A 19,572-nucleotide genomic window follows, 5' to 3' on the forward strand; every position below is an offset into this window, starting at 1 on the left:
AAAACGATGCCAATGGATTGTGTTGCGCAAATGGTAAAGTGAAATTGATACAATTGGATCCACCACCAGAACCATTGTACTCATTGGTTTCAGGAATAGGAACAGATTCTATACACTTTTTGACACATATTCAACAATATAACAATTGCTTTCAAATGACTTCATTTGGGGCAACAAATGCAGTTCGGGAAAATTTTATGCCAACTTTCAAGGTATGTATTATAGCAGTTACTCATAATTATTTTAGCGAACAAAATTTTCTGTCACCAAAGTTAAGATGTGTTACTAATCTTCAATTTCTTAATCATTACGAAATATATCACTTAGTCATCATATTATATGGTGATTCAGTTTCAGTGACACTTTTATTATATTTTATATTTGATAGATATTAGTTAAAACTAAATATATACTTTTTAAGATCAAATATTATTTAAGTTTGATCATTGACAATCCATTAATTTATACCACACCATAATATTTTTTTTATTTACAGATACAAGGGCAAATATATCACAGAGCAGGTTCACTGTTACCAGTGTCAGATAGCGACAACAAATTCCTGCAAATTTATTTTATGGGCAATTCACCACAAGAAATTGATCTGCGTTGTGCACATAACAATTTAGTAAAAAGGTCTATTGTAGAACAATTACAAACTTTATTTCATCAACACAATCAATTGATTATATTGTTTAAAACTGCTCTGGATCTGATGCCATCCGATAATCACAAAATTGTAATCAGAGCTGATAAAACACCTGCAGGTCAACATACAAGACGTTTTAATGCACCAACTATTGATGAAGTTGCTATCGTTGTAGTTGGAGAAAACTTGGAATCCCGTGATATTGTTTTACATCGTCGGAATTTTCAATTACAACCTATAAAGGAAACACACCGCTCATATGATGCACTGCAATATCCCATTATATTTTGGCAAGGTGAAGATGGCTACGATTTATCAATAAAAATGATAAATCCCATTACAGGTAACTAAAATATTAGTTTAGCTATGGCGATAATATCTCAGTCACTATATTATGTATTTTAATTTTATATTTGAATGTTATTAAAACAAAATCTGTTTACAGGTTCTGAAACCAACAAAAAAGTCAGTTCAATGAACTATTATTCATACCGCCTAATGATTCGGGAAAATGCAGATAATCACATATTGAAATGTCGGCGATTATATCACAAATATGTTGATGACATGTATGTTAAAATTGAAACGGAGAGATTAACATTCATCAGGTTGAATCAAACCAAACTCCGATCTGAAGAGTATATTCACCTTCGAGATGCGATTAATACTGATGGAAATGCACAGAATGTCGGTCGGATGACTATTCTTCCAGCAACATACATCGGAAGCCCTCGGCATATGCACGAATATGCTCAAGATGCCATGTCGTATGTTCGTCATTATGGTACAGCAGATTTGTTCATCACATTTACATGCAATCCGCAATGGATAGAAATTAAGCAGGAGTTATTACCTGGGAAATCATCCATTGATCGTCATGATATTACAGCCAGAGTCTTTAGACAAAAGTTGAAATCTTTAATGAATTTCATCGTAAAACATAATGTGTTTGGTGAGACACGCTGCTGGATGTATTCTGTGGAGTGGCAGAAACGAGGATTGCCACATGCACACATTTTGGTTTGGTTGGTTGAAAAGATAAGGCCAAATGAAGTTGATGCAGTGATATCAGCTGAAATCCCTAATGTACAAGTAGATCCTGGATTGCATGAGGTAGTTATCAAAAACATGATACATGGTCCCTGTGGAACTCTTAATCAAAATTCACCGTGTATGATGGATGGTAAATGTTCAAAACGATATCCACGGACATTAATATCGGAAACAATTACTGGTAATGACGGTTATCCATTGTATCGTCGCAGATCGACAGCAGACAATGGAAAATCAACAATTGTCAAATTAAATTAACAAGATATTGAAATAGATAATCGTTGGATTGTTCCATATTCACCCATTTTATCAAAGACATTCAAAGCACACATCAACGTTGAATCTTGCCATTCAGTGAAATCGATTAAATACATTTGCAAATATGTAACCAAAGGGAGTGATATGGCTGTGATTGGAATTGGTGCAGAGAATTCTAATGATGAAGTTACCCAATACCAAATGGGCCGCTATGTCAGTAGTAATGAAGCAGTTTGGCGAATATTTTCTTTTCCTATTCATGAGAGACACCCTTCTGTTGTTCACTTAGCTGTGCATTTAGAAAATGGACAAAGAGTGTATTTTACAGCACAGAACGCAGTACAAAGAGCTGCTCAGCCACCATCTACTACATTAACCAGTTTTTTTGAGACATGCCAAAACGATGATTTCGCACAAACATTGCTATATTCTGAAATGCCAAAATATTATACCTGGAATCAATCCTCAAGGAGATTTATACGACGGAAACAAGGAAAACCAGTTCCAGGATATACAGATGTATATTCCACCGATGCGATTGGCCGGATTTATTCAGTACATCCAAGCAATGATGAATGTTTTTATTTACGACTGCTATTAGTCAATGTACGTGGCCCAACATCATTCCAACAGTTACGAACTGTTGATGGTGAATTGTGTGGATCCTACAGAGAAGCCTGTCAACGTTTGCAATTGCTTGAAAATGGCGCTCATTGGGATCAAACTCTCAATGATGCTGTAATATCATCACACACTCATCAAATACGAACATTGTTTTCTATAATCATATCTACATGCTTCCCATCAAACCCAATTGATTTGTGGATGAAGTACAAAGATTATATGTGTGATGATATTTTGTATCAAATACGGAATAGAATGGGAAATCCAAATATACAAATCAGTGAAGAAATTTACAATGAAGCATTGATTTCAATTGAGGACATGTGCTTGATAATGTCAAACAAACTATTAATTCAATTAGGCCTGACCGCGCCCAATCGTCCAATGCATGACGCTTTTAACCAAGAGTTGCATCGAGAAAGACTGTATGATCTCAACGCTTTGAAAGAATAAATTCAAACAAATCTTCCACTGTTAAATGAACAACAGAAGTATGTATTTGAAACTCTTATGAAAGTAACAAATGATGAAACTGGAGGGATTTATTTCTTAGATGCACCTGGTGGTACAGGAAAAACTTTTTTTATTTCATTAATATTAGCAACAATTCGCTCACAAAATAAAATTGCACTTGCACTCGCTTCGTCGGGAATCGCAGCAACTTTGCTTGAAGGTGGTCGAACAGCCCATTCAGCACTAAAATTGCCATTAAATATGCAAAGCAATGAAACTCCAACCTGCAACGTTTCGAAGAACTCTGCAATGGCAAAGGTTTTGCAGCAATGTAAATTGATTGTTTGGGATGAATGCACGATGGCACATAAAAAATCTTTGGAGGCTTTAGACAGAACCTTAAAAGATCTACGTAGCAATAATAACCGATTTGGTGGTGCAATGATTTTATTAGCAGGAGATTTTCGTCAAACATTGCCAGTGATTCCACGATCAACGCCAGCTGATGAACTCAATGCATGTCTAAAGTCCTCCAATTTGTGGAAACATGTTAAAGTACTTCATTTAAGCAAGAATATGCGTGTCGAGTTGCAAAATGACCAATCTGGAAACATATTCTCTAAACAACTCATTGACATTGGTAATGGCAAATTTCCTATAGACATGTTGACGGCTTGCTTTTGCTATGACTATAAACAAGTCCCAGGGGCAATCATTAAGTGTTTGTGGTATTAATCTAGAAAACCCATGTTTCTCACATGGTCAATTGTATGTTGCCTGTTTCCGTGTTGGAAAACCATCAGATTTGTTTATCTATGCGCCAGGTAATCAAACAAAAAACATCGTATACCACAAAGCAATATAATGATAATAATAATAATAATTATGATTCACATGATTAACAATAAAGCGATTACTTACTTTTCAATCCTTATATATGTTTTATTTAATTATTTTTTATTCACAACGCCCTATCACCAGGGTGATGGTTCTGTTCAGGAGAATTTTTTAAAATACGTAGGCACAAAAACTGCCACATTACAAATCTTTTTGACAGGACGAAGTCTGTCGGGTCAGCTAGTTAATAATATATCGTATATACCTGTTGTTTCTGTTACGCATAAAATAATTAATATAAAGAATATCTTTGTATACAAATATATTATAAGTACTTAAATATTTTTTATATTTATATTATAGTTGTCAGAAGTATTGTAGGTGCAACAGCAGTTACTACAGGATTGATTACTTACACCGAGATCTTCAGGTACCGACTATCTCCAGGAAATCAAGATAGTTGCAAGAAAAAGATAGGCAACTATAACGGAAAACACCAGAACAGAACACAGACAAAGTATCAAACCATTTCATCTTGTGTGGACTAGCGCATTTAATAGAATTATACCAGGGACTAAGATAGGGCCGGCAACGACTAGTAACAATGTGATAAATAAATAATTTATAATATATTTATAAGTATAAATAATTTTCATTTTTGGCTATATAACAAAAGGACATATACTAGGCTGGAACTAACCAAAAAAAAAAAGATTGTTACACAGTTCAAAGGTAACTATTTGATACGTTTTATGTTTTTCACTTTTATATAAAAAAGTGTGTAAAGGAAAGTTTAAGGAAACATCTATACAAGAAATAAAACATGGTGAAGTTAAAAGATTTTTATTTGAGTATTTGGTTAATAAGTTAATATTCATACCCAAGACTACAAAGAATATCTCGAGAAAGTCACAACTTCTGAAATTTAATTTTGGAGACAAAGAAGAGGATAAATATTAGATTGAGCTGCCATAAATCGTAACCCGTTGATGTTTGTGACCAAATATATATAAATTTAGATATAGACATTTTTAAATAGCTTTTAATTTTTTAACATTTGGTTTTATTTTTGTGTATTTTTACTACATACTTTTCAAATAAAGGTACTTCATAGAAACATGTAGCTTATTTACAATTAAGGTATATTAAAACAGTTATTAGGTTTTTTCTTTTTTATTTTTATGACAATATGAATAAGATAATTTACAAGTATAAGAACATAAAATAAAGTAAACAACGAAAAGTTGTTTGTAGAGCAAAAAAATAGGCAAATTAATGGTTGGTTGATTGACGTTGGTGTTTTTTGCCATTAAATTCGGCAATGATGGTATTATTCAAACCCTGATGATGGATACATTCGAGATAATAGTGCTGACTTCTGGTCTGCCTGCCTTGTGATGTTCTAAAGGTCGGATTTGTTTTATTGCCTTTTCTATTAGCAGCACGTGTTCAGGTAACTGGAAAGTACACAGCTATGTTAGTTGATGCCTTAAAATTGGATGTATCACAACAAGAACCAATACATAGTGAAATCGAACATCTAAAGCTGTGAAGATATGCATATAAAATGTAAAAAATATGTTCATGTTAAAATTGTTATTATTCAAAGAAACAATTTTACCTGTGTGATAATTTTGATATTTTTATTTTTTTTGCGGCATGTTAACCCTCTTTGTTATCTTGTTATATTTCCTCAGAATGTAGTATTTATAAGCATTAATTTTAGATGCATCAAAATTGCCTGTTACAGAAATAATGTAGTTTTATTTTTATAGTTGTATTGTCACTTATAGTTGTTCATAGTTTTTGTTGTAAGGAAAATATTAACAAAATATTTAATGAAATTTATTGTCATTGGGTAATATAATTGAGCTGTCAGTCATATAACAGGATAGTTAGCAGACTTTTGGTTTGTAATTTCTTATAAAGCTGTTTGAAAAACTGGAAACCAAATATGCAAATCAGCTGAAAAATTTAGCTTTGTTAATGAAGCAGAAAGTACTAAAAAGCATGAAAAGCTCTCATAATAAAGCCCGCAGAAATTCTTGGGCATCTACTTACATAAAATACATAAAATAAACTAAATATAGCTTCTTACGCCATCATCTTTTTAAGGAATGCTGAAAATCATCGAAAAAAAATTTTATACCTCTACTACCAAAAAAAGTTTCAAAAATTTACTATAATTTTAATATCGTGAGTCTCTACAACTATTTTCTAGTATTTAATACTTACGTTCGTAAGGGATGAAACCTTCTTCATCTTCTTTTTCCATGCAGTCGCCCAAAACTTGGTCAGTTTCAGCGTCTGATAATCTTTCACCTGTAAAATGACGAATCAATTTAAAAATCCTGCCGCAGAAATTTGAACGTGAATCTTACCAAGAGAAAGAAGGGTGTGTGCAAGTTCAGCAGCCATCATTTTGCCGTTTTCTTCTTTGTCGTAGAGTCTCAGACATTCAAGGAAGTCGTCGAAGTTACCCTGTTCTTTGTCTTTCTTTACTTGGCTGAAAATGGGAAGGAATTCTTCAACTTTGAGTTTCTTCTCGTTCTTCTTCTTGGTTCCGCCCAATTTTTCGATGGTAGCGAGGGTGGGGTTGAGGTTGAGGGCACGGAGCATGTCACCTAGGTTGACGGCATCTACGGTGCCATTACCTTCGAAGTCGTAAATGGAGAAGACAAAGTTTGCCCCTAGAAAATAGAAACATATATTTATTTTTTCTTGCAAACATGGAGATGGGTATGTTACTTATTTTTAAAACACACATTATTGAAATTTTCGGAAGTATTAAAAAACACTTTTTAAATTACATTGTAAAATATATAATGTAAATATCTTGCTAATTGCTTTTATAACGAAATACATATTTGAAATTGTACTTTTAGAAGATAAACGAAGGACATGACATAACCATTTATGATATTAAGCTCTTCTTTTCATTAGAATATATAACGACATATTTGAAACACTTGCTGTAATAATTTTATTTTTAAATAAAAAAAAATAAACACATAAACTTTTTGGTAAAATATCGATACTTTAAAAACAAATATTTCAAGGAATTTATTTAATTCAAAACATTTTGATTTTTTAAAACTTATTATTAAATAATTCCTAATATCTTGTTGTGTATCTGGACATATACATAATTCAACAAAGCTGTAAAGACTATCAGTTTATTATGAGACAAAAACAGCTGTAATTTATTTATCATTTCACATTTAGTTCTGATTTAATATTGAATTTGGTATTTTAAATTTACCATTTGATATAATTTGTCTTGTAATCATTATTGTGATGATCAATAATGTTCCCTAATAATTAGTGCTTATATCTGATAAGCGTCAAAATAAGAAAATAAGTCAAAAAAATCGAATTTGACAAGATCCTAATTAGGTCATAAAAGACAATCGCGTCATCCATTTCTCAAGTGACGTTGACAGCTTTCGAAAAAAAAACGGGACTCGTCACAGCCCAATTAAATAATCTGGGTTACTATGACGATAGCGAAACAAAACATCTTCCATTCCCCGGCCGCCTCGTTTGTCCGTTCTATTTTTGTAGTCGGTCGGCTGAGGGCGTTTACGTTTCCTTATATGAACCGCCGGATAATTTTAGAACCTCAGCTTGGCCCGTCTCGAAATAAGCAAGATATGCTTGTGTAACGCCGCAAGTGATAAGGAAGAAAAACAAGCTAACCTTAAACGTTAAGTACTTACTTTCAACGTCTCTAGCACTAAGATCTGCCTGAAAAACAAATAAAAAAGACAATTAGAACGTGATGTTTGCGATGAATTTTATATGGAAATAATAATATTAGAGAAAAATATTTTAAATTACTAAACAAATGTGAGACTCTGTTGACGTTACAAATATGAATATTATCTACATAGAGTTTGCTATAAACAATATCAAAATACCGATCCAATAATAACAAAAATATAGGAGTCTTTATATAAATAGATTTCAAAACGGACTGTTCCAAAATAGGTTGCAGTACTGACATAGATATGAGATTTAATTTGGCCTGGCTTGACCGAATTTGATGAATTTTTTAAATTCTGTTTTTGTTACATAAATAGTACATATAAGAATATTATATATATACAATTAATTACGAATGAAATAATGTTCCATTGCTGATATGTTGATATTGCTTTAAACAGTGATGAATCTAGCTTGGACCTGTTTTTTGTTTAACGAGGACACAAAACATAACTATTCTGTTTAGAGGAAGAAAATTGATAGTGGTTAACAATATCATAAGAGGTTCTTAAATTAATTTAAAGAGCCTGTTTAAAATCTTGATCATGTATTAGATTTTATGGTGACTTAAAGTAGATCATCACTGTACTCTTCTTTTGATAACAAAAAAAGCACATAAAACAAATAGGACTAAACACAGGGGGCTACTGGGTATGAGACAGTTCACAATTTGGATTCAACCGACACATATTCTGTTCACCAATTTTTAAAGTACCTCCTGGTCGATTACTACATCTACAAGAATCGCGAACTTTTAAACGTTCCTTTAAATCGGCATTTAAAAGAGTTTAAAAGCGATGGTTTGGCGTCAGTACTATTTTCGATTTGTAAACTTTGCGCTTCCAATATTTAATGGCTTTGACGTAAACGGGCTCTCCGATATTGATCTTCGGCAGAGGTATCTGGGGGCTGGTGTAGCTGGACGACGGTTGGTCGTCGATTTCAGCTGCGACCTTTTTTATGAAATCCTGAAGATCCTCCGATATATCCACGGAGATCTTGCGATCTGTATCCGCTTCAGTTTCAGTAACGATACTCATGACTGTCGATAAATGGTTTGGTACGGGTGCAAAGGGTACGACGCTGGCGGACAGAGATTAACGATCATCCAGATATCCAGTGAATTAAATGTGAATGATTATCATGAAGTCGCTATATGGAACTAATGAGATTATTTCAAGATAAATATGAGCAAAGAGAAAATAATGGAAATTTTATGGCAAGTAATGAAACTAGCTTATAATTGATGAAAAAATTATATACCACTGTGATGCATAATTTAAATTTATACGAAATGTTATATAACCACAACTACACGAGACTACTTTCAATTTATGGTAAAAATGGTGAATCACGAAACTGTAGAATATTGGTGCAACTAAACGTATGTAGAATGATGTGTCATAAATGGTGATGACCCATGAGATGCATTAATGCAGATATGTGGATTTAAAACCCCGTTCCTTTTTCTTGAAATATATAAAAAATCTTCTCCGCTCGTACGTACCGTTTGCACCGAAGGGAAAATCGGAAAAATCACACGGAAAATATCGCGGGTCGTATTGGATAAGGTGATGGACACGGACGCGAGCCGACACTGTACAAAGGGCGAGAAAATGGACTTACCATTGTGTCTGGTCTGACTGGTGACTTGCTTGACAGTGGAAACCAGAAGTGGAGCCGGGCGTGAAGAGAGGATGGTGTTTTATATTTTGTAGATGGCGCTGCGAGGACGAACGGCCTGAAACTGACACCGGCCCGGGCGGACGTTTAATCCGGCATCGCGACGCCAACGTCACTTAGCAGGACCGTATCTTATAAGCGACGCTGCTAAGCAATATTTCTAATTCACTATTAATCTTTGTTTAACAAAGATTCGGATTGAATCTTCGTATTTTTTAAAAGGAGTTATTAACAATAGGTATAGTTATACTTTCACTTATAGTATAATAATTGTGGTAATATATATAGTACAACAGTATATAGTATTATAATTATTGTTAATTTTTACAGAAATATTCAATAACAAAAAATTTTAATCACTAAATCTATTAAAACTATCATTCATTGTAGAGTCCCAAATTCTAAGATATTTTGAAAAATATTTCGTTAAACCTAATTTAAACCAGTTTGTTTCAAGTAATAATGAAATAAAATTATACAAATTAAACTATTATACAAATTTTATTATATAAAATTAAAAATATTATATGTAGATTAGATGACAGGCGAGCGTCGGATCACCTTCATCTATCTAACAAATTTGTCTGACAATCACAACAATTCGTCGATTGTCGGTGTATTAAACACCCACGCGTGCTCACCGGCAGGTGTTTTATTATGTCTTAAGATGATATTACGGCTCTCAGATACCGATTCAATACTATTTAGAACATTTTTACGAAATCGGTGCTTTGACGAAAAAAGGTTTCTAGATCTTCGATAATAGTTATCTTTCAGTGTTGGATTGGATTGCGAGCACGATGCCTATTAATTTCTGTATCCAGATTGCAAAATAAATTTGTAAGAATTGGTAATCTGTATCTGGTAATAACAGTGCTCCTAGTAAGTGATAAATTTGTCCTTTTATCTGCAATTATTTAAGATTTTATTAACTAGTTTCTAATACAAATTTGGGATTTACCAAAAAAATCTTTTTTATGTTATGTTACCTTGAAATTGGATACAATATGATTTACGGCAAAGGAAGTCATTTGGAAACAACTATTATATTTTGGAACCTTGACCAAGAAGTGATTAGAATTATTTCCTATCTCAGAAGCAAATGAACCTAACGTATCTAATGGTATGACCAATTTTGACAATGTCTACTGAAATCAGTAGATTCATCGCTGTATTTCAATGCCTTACAGTTTTCACAAATGAATGGTTTTTCTTTAACTATAACTGATTGGCACCATAATCTATTTCCGGATAGTAGTGGAATGCTGCTCGTTCCTGGATCATAGGAGTACCGCGTCTGGGGAATGGCTCAATTTAGTTGTGTCGTACTGGTCGTGGTTGTGTTTGATGTGCACGAACTCGTTGGAACTCCCGAACACAAATGTTACATACCAATGCGATTATTATTATTTTCTGTCTCTGGTTGGCCATCAGAGTAGACAGTTTCTTGGCATTCTTAATAACAAAAGTAAAGAAATTTCTCGTACAGTAAATTTATTATTAAATAATAACAAATGTGAAATAAATTTACAAAGTGTGTTTTACCATAAACTGTCACAACATAAATCAACTATGTTCTTAGTAAATGTTTACTCGACCGCAATTATGATTGCGTACGATTCGAAATTAACACATAGTTCACTTTATTTTAACATTACCGAATAAATATCCCTACCAATCAAAATTATCTATTTAAAAACCTATATCTGTATAAAATATGGTCTGTGCCGAGATATTATCTTCAATTTTAATACATTATATATGTTCTAAATGCAGTTTGAGAGTGGTGGCCGGTAGTTTTAATCAATATTGAAAATGTTTAGTTACGAAATAAGTTTCCAAACTCATGTGTAAATATATGACAACCCACAACATTGTCGATCATTTGTAACAGTGAAACTATTGATGACGGTGGTAGTGGCGTTTTGTATGGGCAAGAAAACTATTGGTTTTACTATTATCCTCACAAATATACCATATTTTCTCAAAGTATAAACCTTCTCTGAGTTCACTTCAGTCTGCGTCCTACCTCAGTGTTGTCCGAGAGTTGCAGCACTTCGATATCTACATGGGTTTAGGGTATTTCATCATGTCTTGTTGCGACTCTCTTAATTTCCCCCATGACAGTCAGAATCCAAAGACCTTGTTTTAAATAATCATTCCTGTCGTATCTAGGTGGATCCACAAAACTATTTACGAGTTTATTATCAAATACTTATATTATATTGATGTTACTTATCGCAGAGCATCCCCTTAGCTGAATTCCGTAGGCCTCTATATGTTTTAGTGTCTGCTTCTACAGATAATTTATATTTTCCTCCAAATAACTGATACGTTTTTTATATTACAATTCGAGTTATTTACTGTTATTTTTGATATGGCCTTTCCAACGAAGCAACGAAGTTCAGCCAATTTCCAAATATTCGGCACAGGTTATAGTCAAGTTGATGAGTGATTTTGATAAGTGCTGGTGATGATTTTTTAAGTTTGGAGACCTTTTGTCGTTTAACAAGTTTAATCGCAAGATTTTGCATTTGCTGATGTGTAGATTACGTGCAAGTTCAATTTCATAATATAGGCATATTAGAAACATATAGAAAATTTAATGGAATATAAAGCAATCCAAACACAAGAACAGTGCTGGTAGACAATCTCTAGGTAAATATAAGCTTCTTTTTAATCGAAACCAAAGTAATTTCAATTTATTGCAAATATAATGAACTTTAATGTTAAGAAAAGTTAAACGTACAATATTATAAGACCAGTATTGTAGATAAATATTTTGAACCAGAATTATTTAGCTATTTAGTGTATACATATTCTAACCAAAACGCTCAGAATTCCGTTTTTGACATTCATTACTTTTATCTTCACTTTTATTCAAATTTAGAGGAATCTGTAGTCGAAGTTCATTAAACACTTTTAGAAGCTCATTAGAAGCCGTTATAGCCCAATTATTGGTATTAAAAGTGGTGAATTTCATGTCAATGGCAAATATCTAAAAAAGTTTAAAGATAATGAATTGAAAGACTATGATGGAAACAAACGTCAAATTGATAAAAGGCGTCAAGTAGCTTAGCAGGTAACATGCAACTGTTTTCAGACGTTTGTATGTGATGAAACATAGAACAATTATATTTTCTAATATGTTAATGACTTTTCTGCAACATTAAACTAGTTCAAATATGAAAATCCATTCTATATCAAATATAGCATTTATTAAACAGTTCCAATATATGAGATTTAAGATAGATTTTTTAAGAGGATAATTATAATGTCTTCTTATCATTGGTAAGAAAAAGCAAACCTACTATACCTGTTCTATACCACAAAAATAAACTTGATGTAAAGCATTAATATTGATTTAGTGTTAAATTTAAAAAAAAATTTAATGGTTTTCTATATTAATGTAGGTCTCATGTTCAGATGATCACTAAGAATGATTCAGAACCTTTTTATTTAAAAAATTTAATTAGGAAATAAATTCTTTATGATCAATAGCACAACCATAATAGAACTGAGGAATTTAGAATAGTCACATAGCTTACAAATTTGTTTCAAGTTTTGATATGGCTCATAATTAAATTTCTTAGTAATAGAAAACCTTAAAATAGTCATCTAGAATTTAAATAAGAGAGAATATATCTACAGATAAAACATATACAAAATAAATTTACCTAAAACCAACGAACACAAACGCAGTGATAAAACAAATTTTTTAAATTGATTGAGAAACGTGATTTAGTAAAATTGTTTATAAATATATTTGTAGATTAGTACCGGATACGATAAAGAAGCTTATAAAAATATATTTCTTAGTATCCAATTTTGTTAAAAAAAAATTCTATAAATATTTGATAGATTACAATTATTTATTACATTACAACTTTTATTACAAATTTAATATTTTAATAACAATTTATTTTATACTACAAAGGAAACCTTACCCAATGCCATTTCAAATCTGGGCAACATATTACATATATATTTTATATATTACATATAGGTTACAATATTTTATATATAATACTAATAAGAAGTTTGAATATTCATTAAAACAATTAAATATAAACTATTATATATCAATGTATTGTAAATTTTCTGCAAACGGTAATTTTAGCTTTTTCTTGTTTAATAAATAATGATGTTCAAATATTTAGCATTGAAAACTGATGCAAGTGTAACGGCATTTTCAAGTGATTTTTTCGGAGGAATACATAGGCCGGTCCTGTGCTATTGCTTATTTAAAATTAGGATAAAAACTAAAAATATCGCGGCACCATCCAAAATTTTTCAACAGTGGATACGCCTCAAGGTGCACATTTTTGGCAATAATCCCTAATGCCTAGGTGATTACCTTTTAGACTATGCTATTGAATCACCATTGCTCATTCCATAATGTTACACTAGCCGTAGCTCTGTTTCATTCGAAAATAACCACTTGTTTTTTACGAGTGACATTTATTTACTCTTTGGAAAAATAGTATTTTGGGTAAGTAGAACGTTGGAGTCACTGAATATGGCGAGGAGACTAATAGGACTAGTGTTGAGGTGTATTTAACAGAAAGTTCTGTATAGTTTTTCCTTTCAATAAACACGGCGCAAATATATTTGAGTGATACTTATAAATTTTCCATAGCATGTATTTAAAGAATAAATATGTTAGATAGAAATAAAACTATAAGTTATTAAATTAGCATTGCGACTTTTCTGTCTCAAATATATAGTTTGAGTTTTTTAGTTATATTTTGTACAGTTATACATATATATTATATAAAATTATGTATAAGTATATGTTACATATATTAATTTGTCATTTTTGTATATGTAATTTATCTGCTACTATTTTGGCAATATCATATTCTACTTTTTCTATTAATAAATGTTTGTTGAGTTGTTGTGTTAATTTAAGTTCAGCTTTTTTAAAATTATTTTTTAATATATTTTAACGTTTCCTTTTACCAACTATGGGTTTATCTGGACTGGGCCTAAAGTTTAACGTGGGCTCCGAACCACGGTCCTCAGCATTAAGCCTACCGACTGGCGAGTGACCAACTTTAGCAATCATCCTAGAAGACATCCGGTCTTACCCAGCCTCTTACTACGCCAGGTTACTGGCGCGACTGGGATCATTTTCCTTGCCGGATTTTACACTCTTGCCTTCTTTGAACATTCACAAATATTAAACAATCACAAACAAATTTTACGATCATGTCCCAGCAGGATTCGAGCCTGGGGCTATCGCAACAGTAGGAGGACCGTCCAATCACGTCATTAAGTCAAGGATCAATTTATTGAACAATAAATAATTCGGAATAAATAATATTTCTATATATATAAAATATTTATATATATAGAATATATATATATTTATATATTCTATATAAAAATATTTATATATTTATATATATATATATACATATATATATATATATATATATATATATATATATATATATATATATACATATATATATATATATATATATATATATATATATATATATATACATATATATATATATATATATATATATATATATATATATATGTATGTATATATATATGTATATATATATATATATATATATATATATATATATATATATATATATATCTGTTTATTTTAGATAAAAAATATGTGAAAAGATTGTATATCTCATTTTTCCCTACTTCCCTCCATCAGATCCTAAATTGATTCCAATGGGACCTAGGAAATGCACCCTTTCGAACAGGAGAAGAATTTTGAAAATCGGACCATAATTAATGGAGACATCAGGGAACACACATTAAAAAAGTACAGCCGAACGTCCTCTTTTGATGTCGGTTAACAAGTGTATCACAAAGGTATATTATGGCAAAAATGAGCGAAGTTATGTAAGATGACCTTTTTATCTACTTGAAATTGATAAGACCTTAACTCCTAAGACCAACCAAAATTATACATGGATATTAATCAGGTTAAGCTCTTGTATTTTTTAATGGCTGATCGTTAGCATTAAGACTATCAATCGACGAATGATCATTTTAGAGACCATTTCAGGAACTATTCGGTATTACTCTGGCCTGGTTACTTGCGTGATTGGGACATATTTTACTTCTCCTCAGAGACCCTCATAAGACTGATAAATAACTGCAATCACAAACATAAATGTGTAACCATGCCTCAGCGGGATTCGAACTCCCTATTATCAGTAGTAGCAACAGCAGTGGAACAGATTATTTTTCAACAGAAAGTTATACAAAAATGATAAACTTTAAACTTCGTCTACTTCAACGCATTTAATCCAGAAACATATCTTGTAGGTCTCTATGGATTTCTGTATATTAAGATACACTGTTCTTGAATATAGGCCAGAAAGTACTAAATTAGCTCTTGTTTTTAAGATTGTATATTTCAAATAATTAAATAGATTGTTTCAAAAGTTGTACATAAATGTTAGAATTTGAAGTTCACATATTTTTATCTATTTCAACTTCAGTTTCGTTAATTAAACATTATAATAAAACCTAAACATTATAAAAAAATTAAATTAAGAGGATATACCTGTTATTTCTTTTTTTGCACCTACTGTCTTTTTATTGTCATATGAAAACTGAAAATTAAAATTAAAAAAGAACTAGAGCTGTTATTCCAAAGCCATTAATAATTTTGTGACTGGTTAGCAAAATCACTGTTGATCAGTGTATCACTTAGGTACGGTTAGTTTTTTCTTTGCAAAAGTGTAATGATGTAAATGTATGTAAAATGTAAAAAATGGTTAAACTAATATTGGGATAATATTCAACTAGAGCTATACCGTTCATCATCGCCAGAGTCATTATCAAAAGTCATCGTATTTCGATATGCAAAATAGTCATTTGTATCTATCAATTTTTTCATACATTTTTCTAATTATATGACCTTCAAAAAGATTTATCAGGAACTTTCTTAAAATCAGATGCTATATTGTTAAAGCACAAAGGCGTAGTGATGTGATGGTTTCACAGTGGTTTCACATATCGGTGCAATATATTTAATTGTTGATATATACACTCCTATCCTTGCTACAATTGGCACTGCTCATAAGTAGTAATATGTGTCAAAACATTTCTTTGGATCAAATTTGCGTCTGTTCATGTACTAATTTAGAATTTAAAATGAGCTTTTATATCTCAAAAGATATTTGATGTGTAGTAGAGTGACTCAAATAGTAAACAGAAGTAAAAAGTAAGTAATCTATTAAAAAGAATGATTAAAATGCGAATTTTGGGAATTTTTTGAATTATGCCACCAATATTATGTATAATTATTAAGTGAAATATTATTAAGTGACTCTATGATGGTTGCCATTTCGTAACAAATATTTTCCTTTCAAATGTATCACGGAAATTGGTTCATCAACGTAAAACTTTAAATGTTAGGTAAATATATAGAGAAAAGTCCATAGATATTAATCCAGGCCTATGTTAACATTAAAAACCCCTCAACTGCTTCGTATATAAAGCCAGGCCTTTAACTCTTATGCTGAAGCTCCTTTGAAGCCATCATGGAGTACCATTTAGTTAAGGAAAACCTGTAATATTCAATATAGAATCGTCTACGTGCTTTTTGTAAAACTGGCACACGACTGAATTCCCAACTGCTAGAGGCCTATTGACCCATTTACGTTAGTTTAATATATTTTTTTACTACAAATATAGTTCTGGAGACACCCAACTCAGCTTATTTAAAAAATAATAAAATATGTAAAAATATAGTTTTCAAAATTATTAAATTGTTAAATATAATTGGGTTAAATATATTGTCTAATATTTTCAGTATAATCCTTCATACGGTCGTTTATACCAATTACGGTTTATCTGGACTGGACCTACTGCTTTTAGTTTGTGCTCTGAATCACGTACCTCGGCATTAAACCCATTGACTGGCAAGTGATGCAACACAACTTAAAAATGATACCAGAAGAAATCCAGTGTTATACAGCTTGGTTTCTGACGTGACAGGGATCATTTTACTTTTCGGATATTTACTTGTGCTTGTTGGACAGTCACAAACATAATTTTACGACCATTCCCCAGCAAAATTCGGACCCGCGACACTCGCAACAGTAGGAGGATCATCCTATCACCTTGCCTACTGAGCTAATCAAGCCAGCAAACATTTAATTTATATTCGTATTCACTTATATATTCAATTTACTAAAATTAATTCAATTAAATGTAACTATGATTCATAGACTCTATTTTTAAGTAGTATTCAATTTATTGCCTTTACGACATAAGGAAGGAACATGGAATATTTAATTGTAAAAAATGTAATATATTCATGGACGTACTGATTTAAATCTAAATTAAATCAAATTTAAAGGACACGTGAAACATTTTAATTCAATGAATTGAAATTATTAACCTTTTATTCATCAATTCGAGTTAGATTTCATAAGATAATTTTAATCATAGCCAATCATAATTTGCTTGCCTTACTCGAAATTTAAAATATTTTTAATTAGCATCATTTATATATAAATATAAATATATATATATATATATATATATATATATATATATATATATATATATATATATATATATATATATATATATATATGTATATATATGTATATATTACTACATTAAATACATCATATACATTATTTTATTATTTTATTATTTCATTGCTACTAGTCGTTTCCGACTAACCTACAATTTGTCTTTATGATAACTTAAATCTAGGTATATAACTAGGAGGACCCACCGGCCCTATCTTAGTCTCTGGTGAAATAATGTTTATACATATCACTGCTGTATTTTTATTATACGCACTTCACTACACAACACTATATAAGATCAGATGGTTTAAGTCTTTTGAGTCTGTGTCCTGTTCTAGTGGTATCGAAATGTTGCAATACTTCAATATTCTCATGAGGTTTCATTACACTCATCCCTGACAATTCTCTTGATTTCTTGACTGACTCTGGGTATCAGCATGTATCGATGTATGTAGTCAGTGCTGCAGTAATTGGGTGCGCCCATAATATTTTTCAGGACTTTGTTCTGAAAAAATTGAATTTTATTTATGTTATTCTTTGCAGAACATCCGCATAGTTGAACTCCGTATGTCCATATAGGTTTCAGTATTTGCTTATATAAGAGCAATTTATTATATACTGATAATTGTGATTATCTTCCAGTTAGCCAATACATTTTCCTATATTTAAATTCCAGTCCTTTTTTTCTTCTTTATGTTCCTTCCAGCGAAGTTTTCATCAAGATTCATTCCGAGATAGTTAGCAGATTTTAGCTATATGGAATGATGTTATTGGTGCTTGTACGGTCTGATTGTAGGTGAACTGAACATGTACGGATTTACTTTCTTTAATTTTTATTTTCCAAGCTTGTGTCCAATAATTTATATTGTCACTTCCATGTTTCGTATGGCTTCTTCACTATTGCCTCCGACAGCTATAATCGCAGTATCATCGGCAAATATCGCCACCGTAATATTATCCATGTATGGTGTATCACAAGTGTAGGGTAGATAATGCATTGGCCCCTGTACACTTCCTCCCTAGAGTCTTCTTCTTGTTTAATTCTAAACATTCTAGCTGTAATGTACGATTTTAGTAGTTTGGTGTGTTGTTTTGGTAATATTTTCTATAGTTTATGAACAAGGCCTTCATGCCAAACCTTATTGAAGGCCTGTGCTACATCTAAAAATATGGCTGAGCATACTTTTTTACTTTTGTAAGCTTTTTCAATAACATCTGTTATTTTGTGGATCTGGTCAATTGTTGAATGCTTGTTAATAAACCCAAACTGGTATGTTAATATTAGGTTTTTTCTCTCTATGGTAAGTACATTATATGAATTTCAAATCAATCAGTATCGGGGCATACAATATCTGCCAAATATCGTGTGTGAAAAAGCATTTCAAACTTTCATCTTACCTTGTGTTATAATTTATTTCAAATGGCTAGGCATGAAATATTGACTAACACAACATAATACTATAAATAAATAAAAAAACAAATAATTTTATTAAATTTTATTTGAGAAGAAAGTATACAAAAATGTTCATTTTTATCACATTGCAAAATTCATTCACATTGCGTTTTTATTTTTAATTATTTCTCGTTAAACACACCATGAGTTTTTTTTCTCCACATCTTTATCTAGAAAAAAACAACCTGCAATAAGCTGGGAGCATATTTTAGATCGGTAATTAAAACCTAAAAATAACTATGTCCTAAATATGTCGTTATTTTTGG

General features: G+C 31.3%; 2 protein-coding genes across 6 annotated transcripts; one reads left to right on the plus strand and one right to left on the minus strand.

The window, feature by feature from the left end:
* LOC143195044 (uncharacterized) lies at positions 1-3,971 on the plus strand. Its single transcript, XM_076401894.1, has 3 exons — positions 1-212; positions 497-992; positions 1,095-3,971. The coding sequence occupies exons 1-3, from the start codon at positions 156-158 to the stop codon at positions 1,958-1,960; spliced, it is 1,419 nt and encodes a 472-aa protein (XP_076258009.1). The 5' UTR covers positions 1-155; the 3' UTR covers positions 1,961-3,971.
* Positions 3,972-5,028: 1,057 nt separating this feature from the next.
* On the minus strand, positions 5,029-9,400 carry LOC143195050 (myosin light chain 1). 5 transcript variants are annotated; one of them, XM_076401900.1, is made up of 7 exons: positions 9,147-9,261; positions 8,455-8,722; positions 7,594-7,621; positions 6,256-6,564; positions 6,110-6,196; positions 5,936-5,994; positions 5,029-5,331 (listed from the first exon to the last, which is right to left on the minus strand). In XM_076401900.1, exons 2-6 carry the CDS (start codon positions 8,677-8,679, stop codon positions 5,969-5,971), a joined length of 675 nt encoding a protein of 224 aa, XP_076258015.1. In that variant the 5' UTR covers positions 8,680-8,722; positions 9,147-9,261; the 3' UTR covers positions 5,029-5,331; positions 5,936-5,968. The 5 variants fall into 5 exon arrangements, with proteins under 5 accessions (XP_076258015.1, XP_076258020.1, XP_076258017.1 ...); XM_076401905.1 differs by having other exon boundaries at positions 8,455-8,681; positions 9,147-9,255; XM_076401902.1 differs by lacking the exons at positions 8,455-8,722; positions 9,147-9,261 and adding an exon at positions 9,266-9,400.
* Between the last annotated feature and the right edge of the window lie 10,172 nt (positions 9,401-19,572).

This window comes from Rhynchophorus ferrugineus, unplaced genomic scaffold (assembly GCF_030347505.1).
Source record: "Rhynchophorus ferrugineus isolate W39M unplaced genomic scaffold, kcgeb_rfMv2 rfM4, whole genome shotgun sequence".
NCBI classification, from domain to species: Eukaryota; Metazoa; Arthropoda; class Insecta; order Coleoptera; family Curculionidae; genus Rhynchophorus; species Rhynchophorus ferrugineus.

Coding starts and splice junctions, on each gene's coding strand:
- LOC143195044 (XM_076401894.1), top strand. CDS start 156: ATGACTTCATTTGGGGCAACAAATGCAGTTCGGGAAAATTTTATGCCA. Junction 213..496: donor ATTTTATGCCAACTTTCAAG/GTATGTATTATA, acceptor TTTTATTTACAG/ATACAAGGGCAAATATATCA. Junction 993..1,094: donor AATGATAAATCCCATTACAG/GTAACTAAAATA, acceptor ATCTGTTTACAG/GTTCTGAAACCAACAAAAAA.
- LOC143195050 (XM_076401900.1), bottom strand. CDS start 8,679: ATGAGTATCGTTACTGAAACTGAAGCGGATACAGATCGCAAGATCTCC. Junction 6,565..7,593: donor TAGTGCTAGAGACGTTGAAA/GTAAGTACTTAA, acceptor TCTATTTTCTAG/GGGCAAACTTTGTCTTCTCC. Junction 6,197..6,255: donor ACACACCCTTCTTTCTCTTG/GTAAGATTCACG, acceptor GTCATTTTACAG/GTGAAAGATTATCAGACGCT.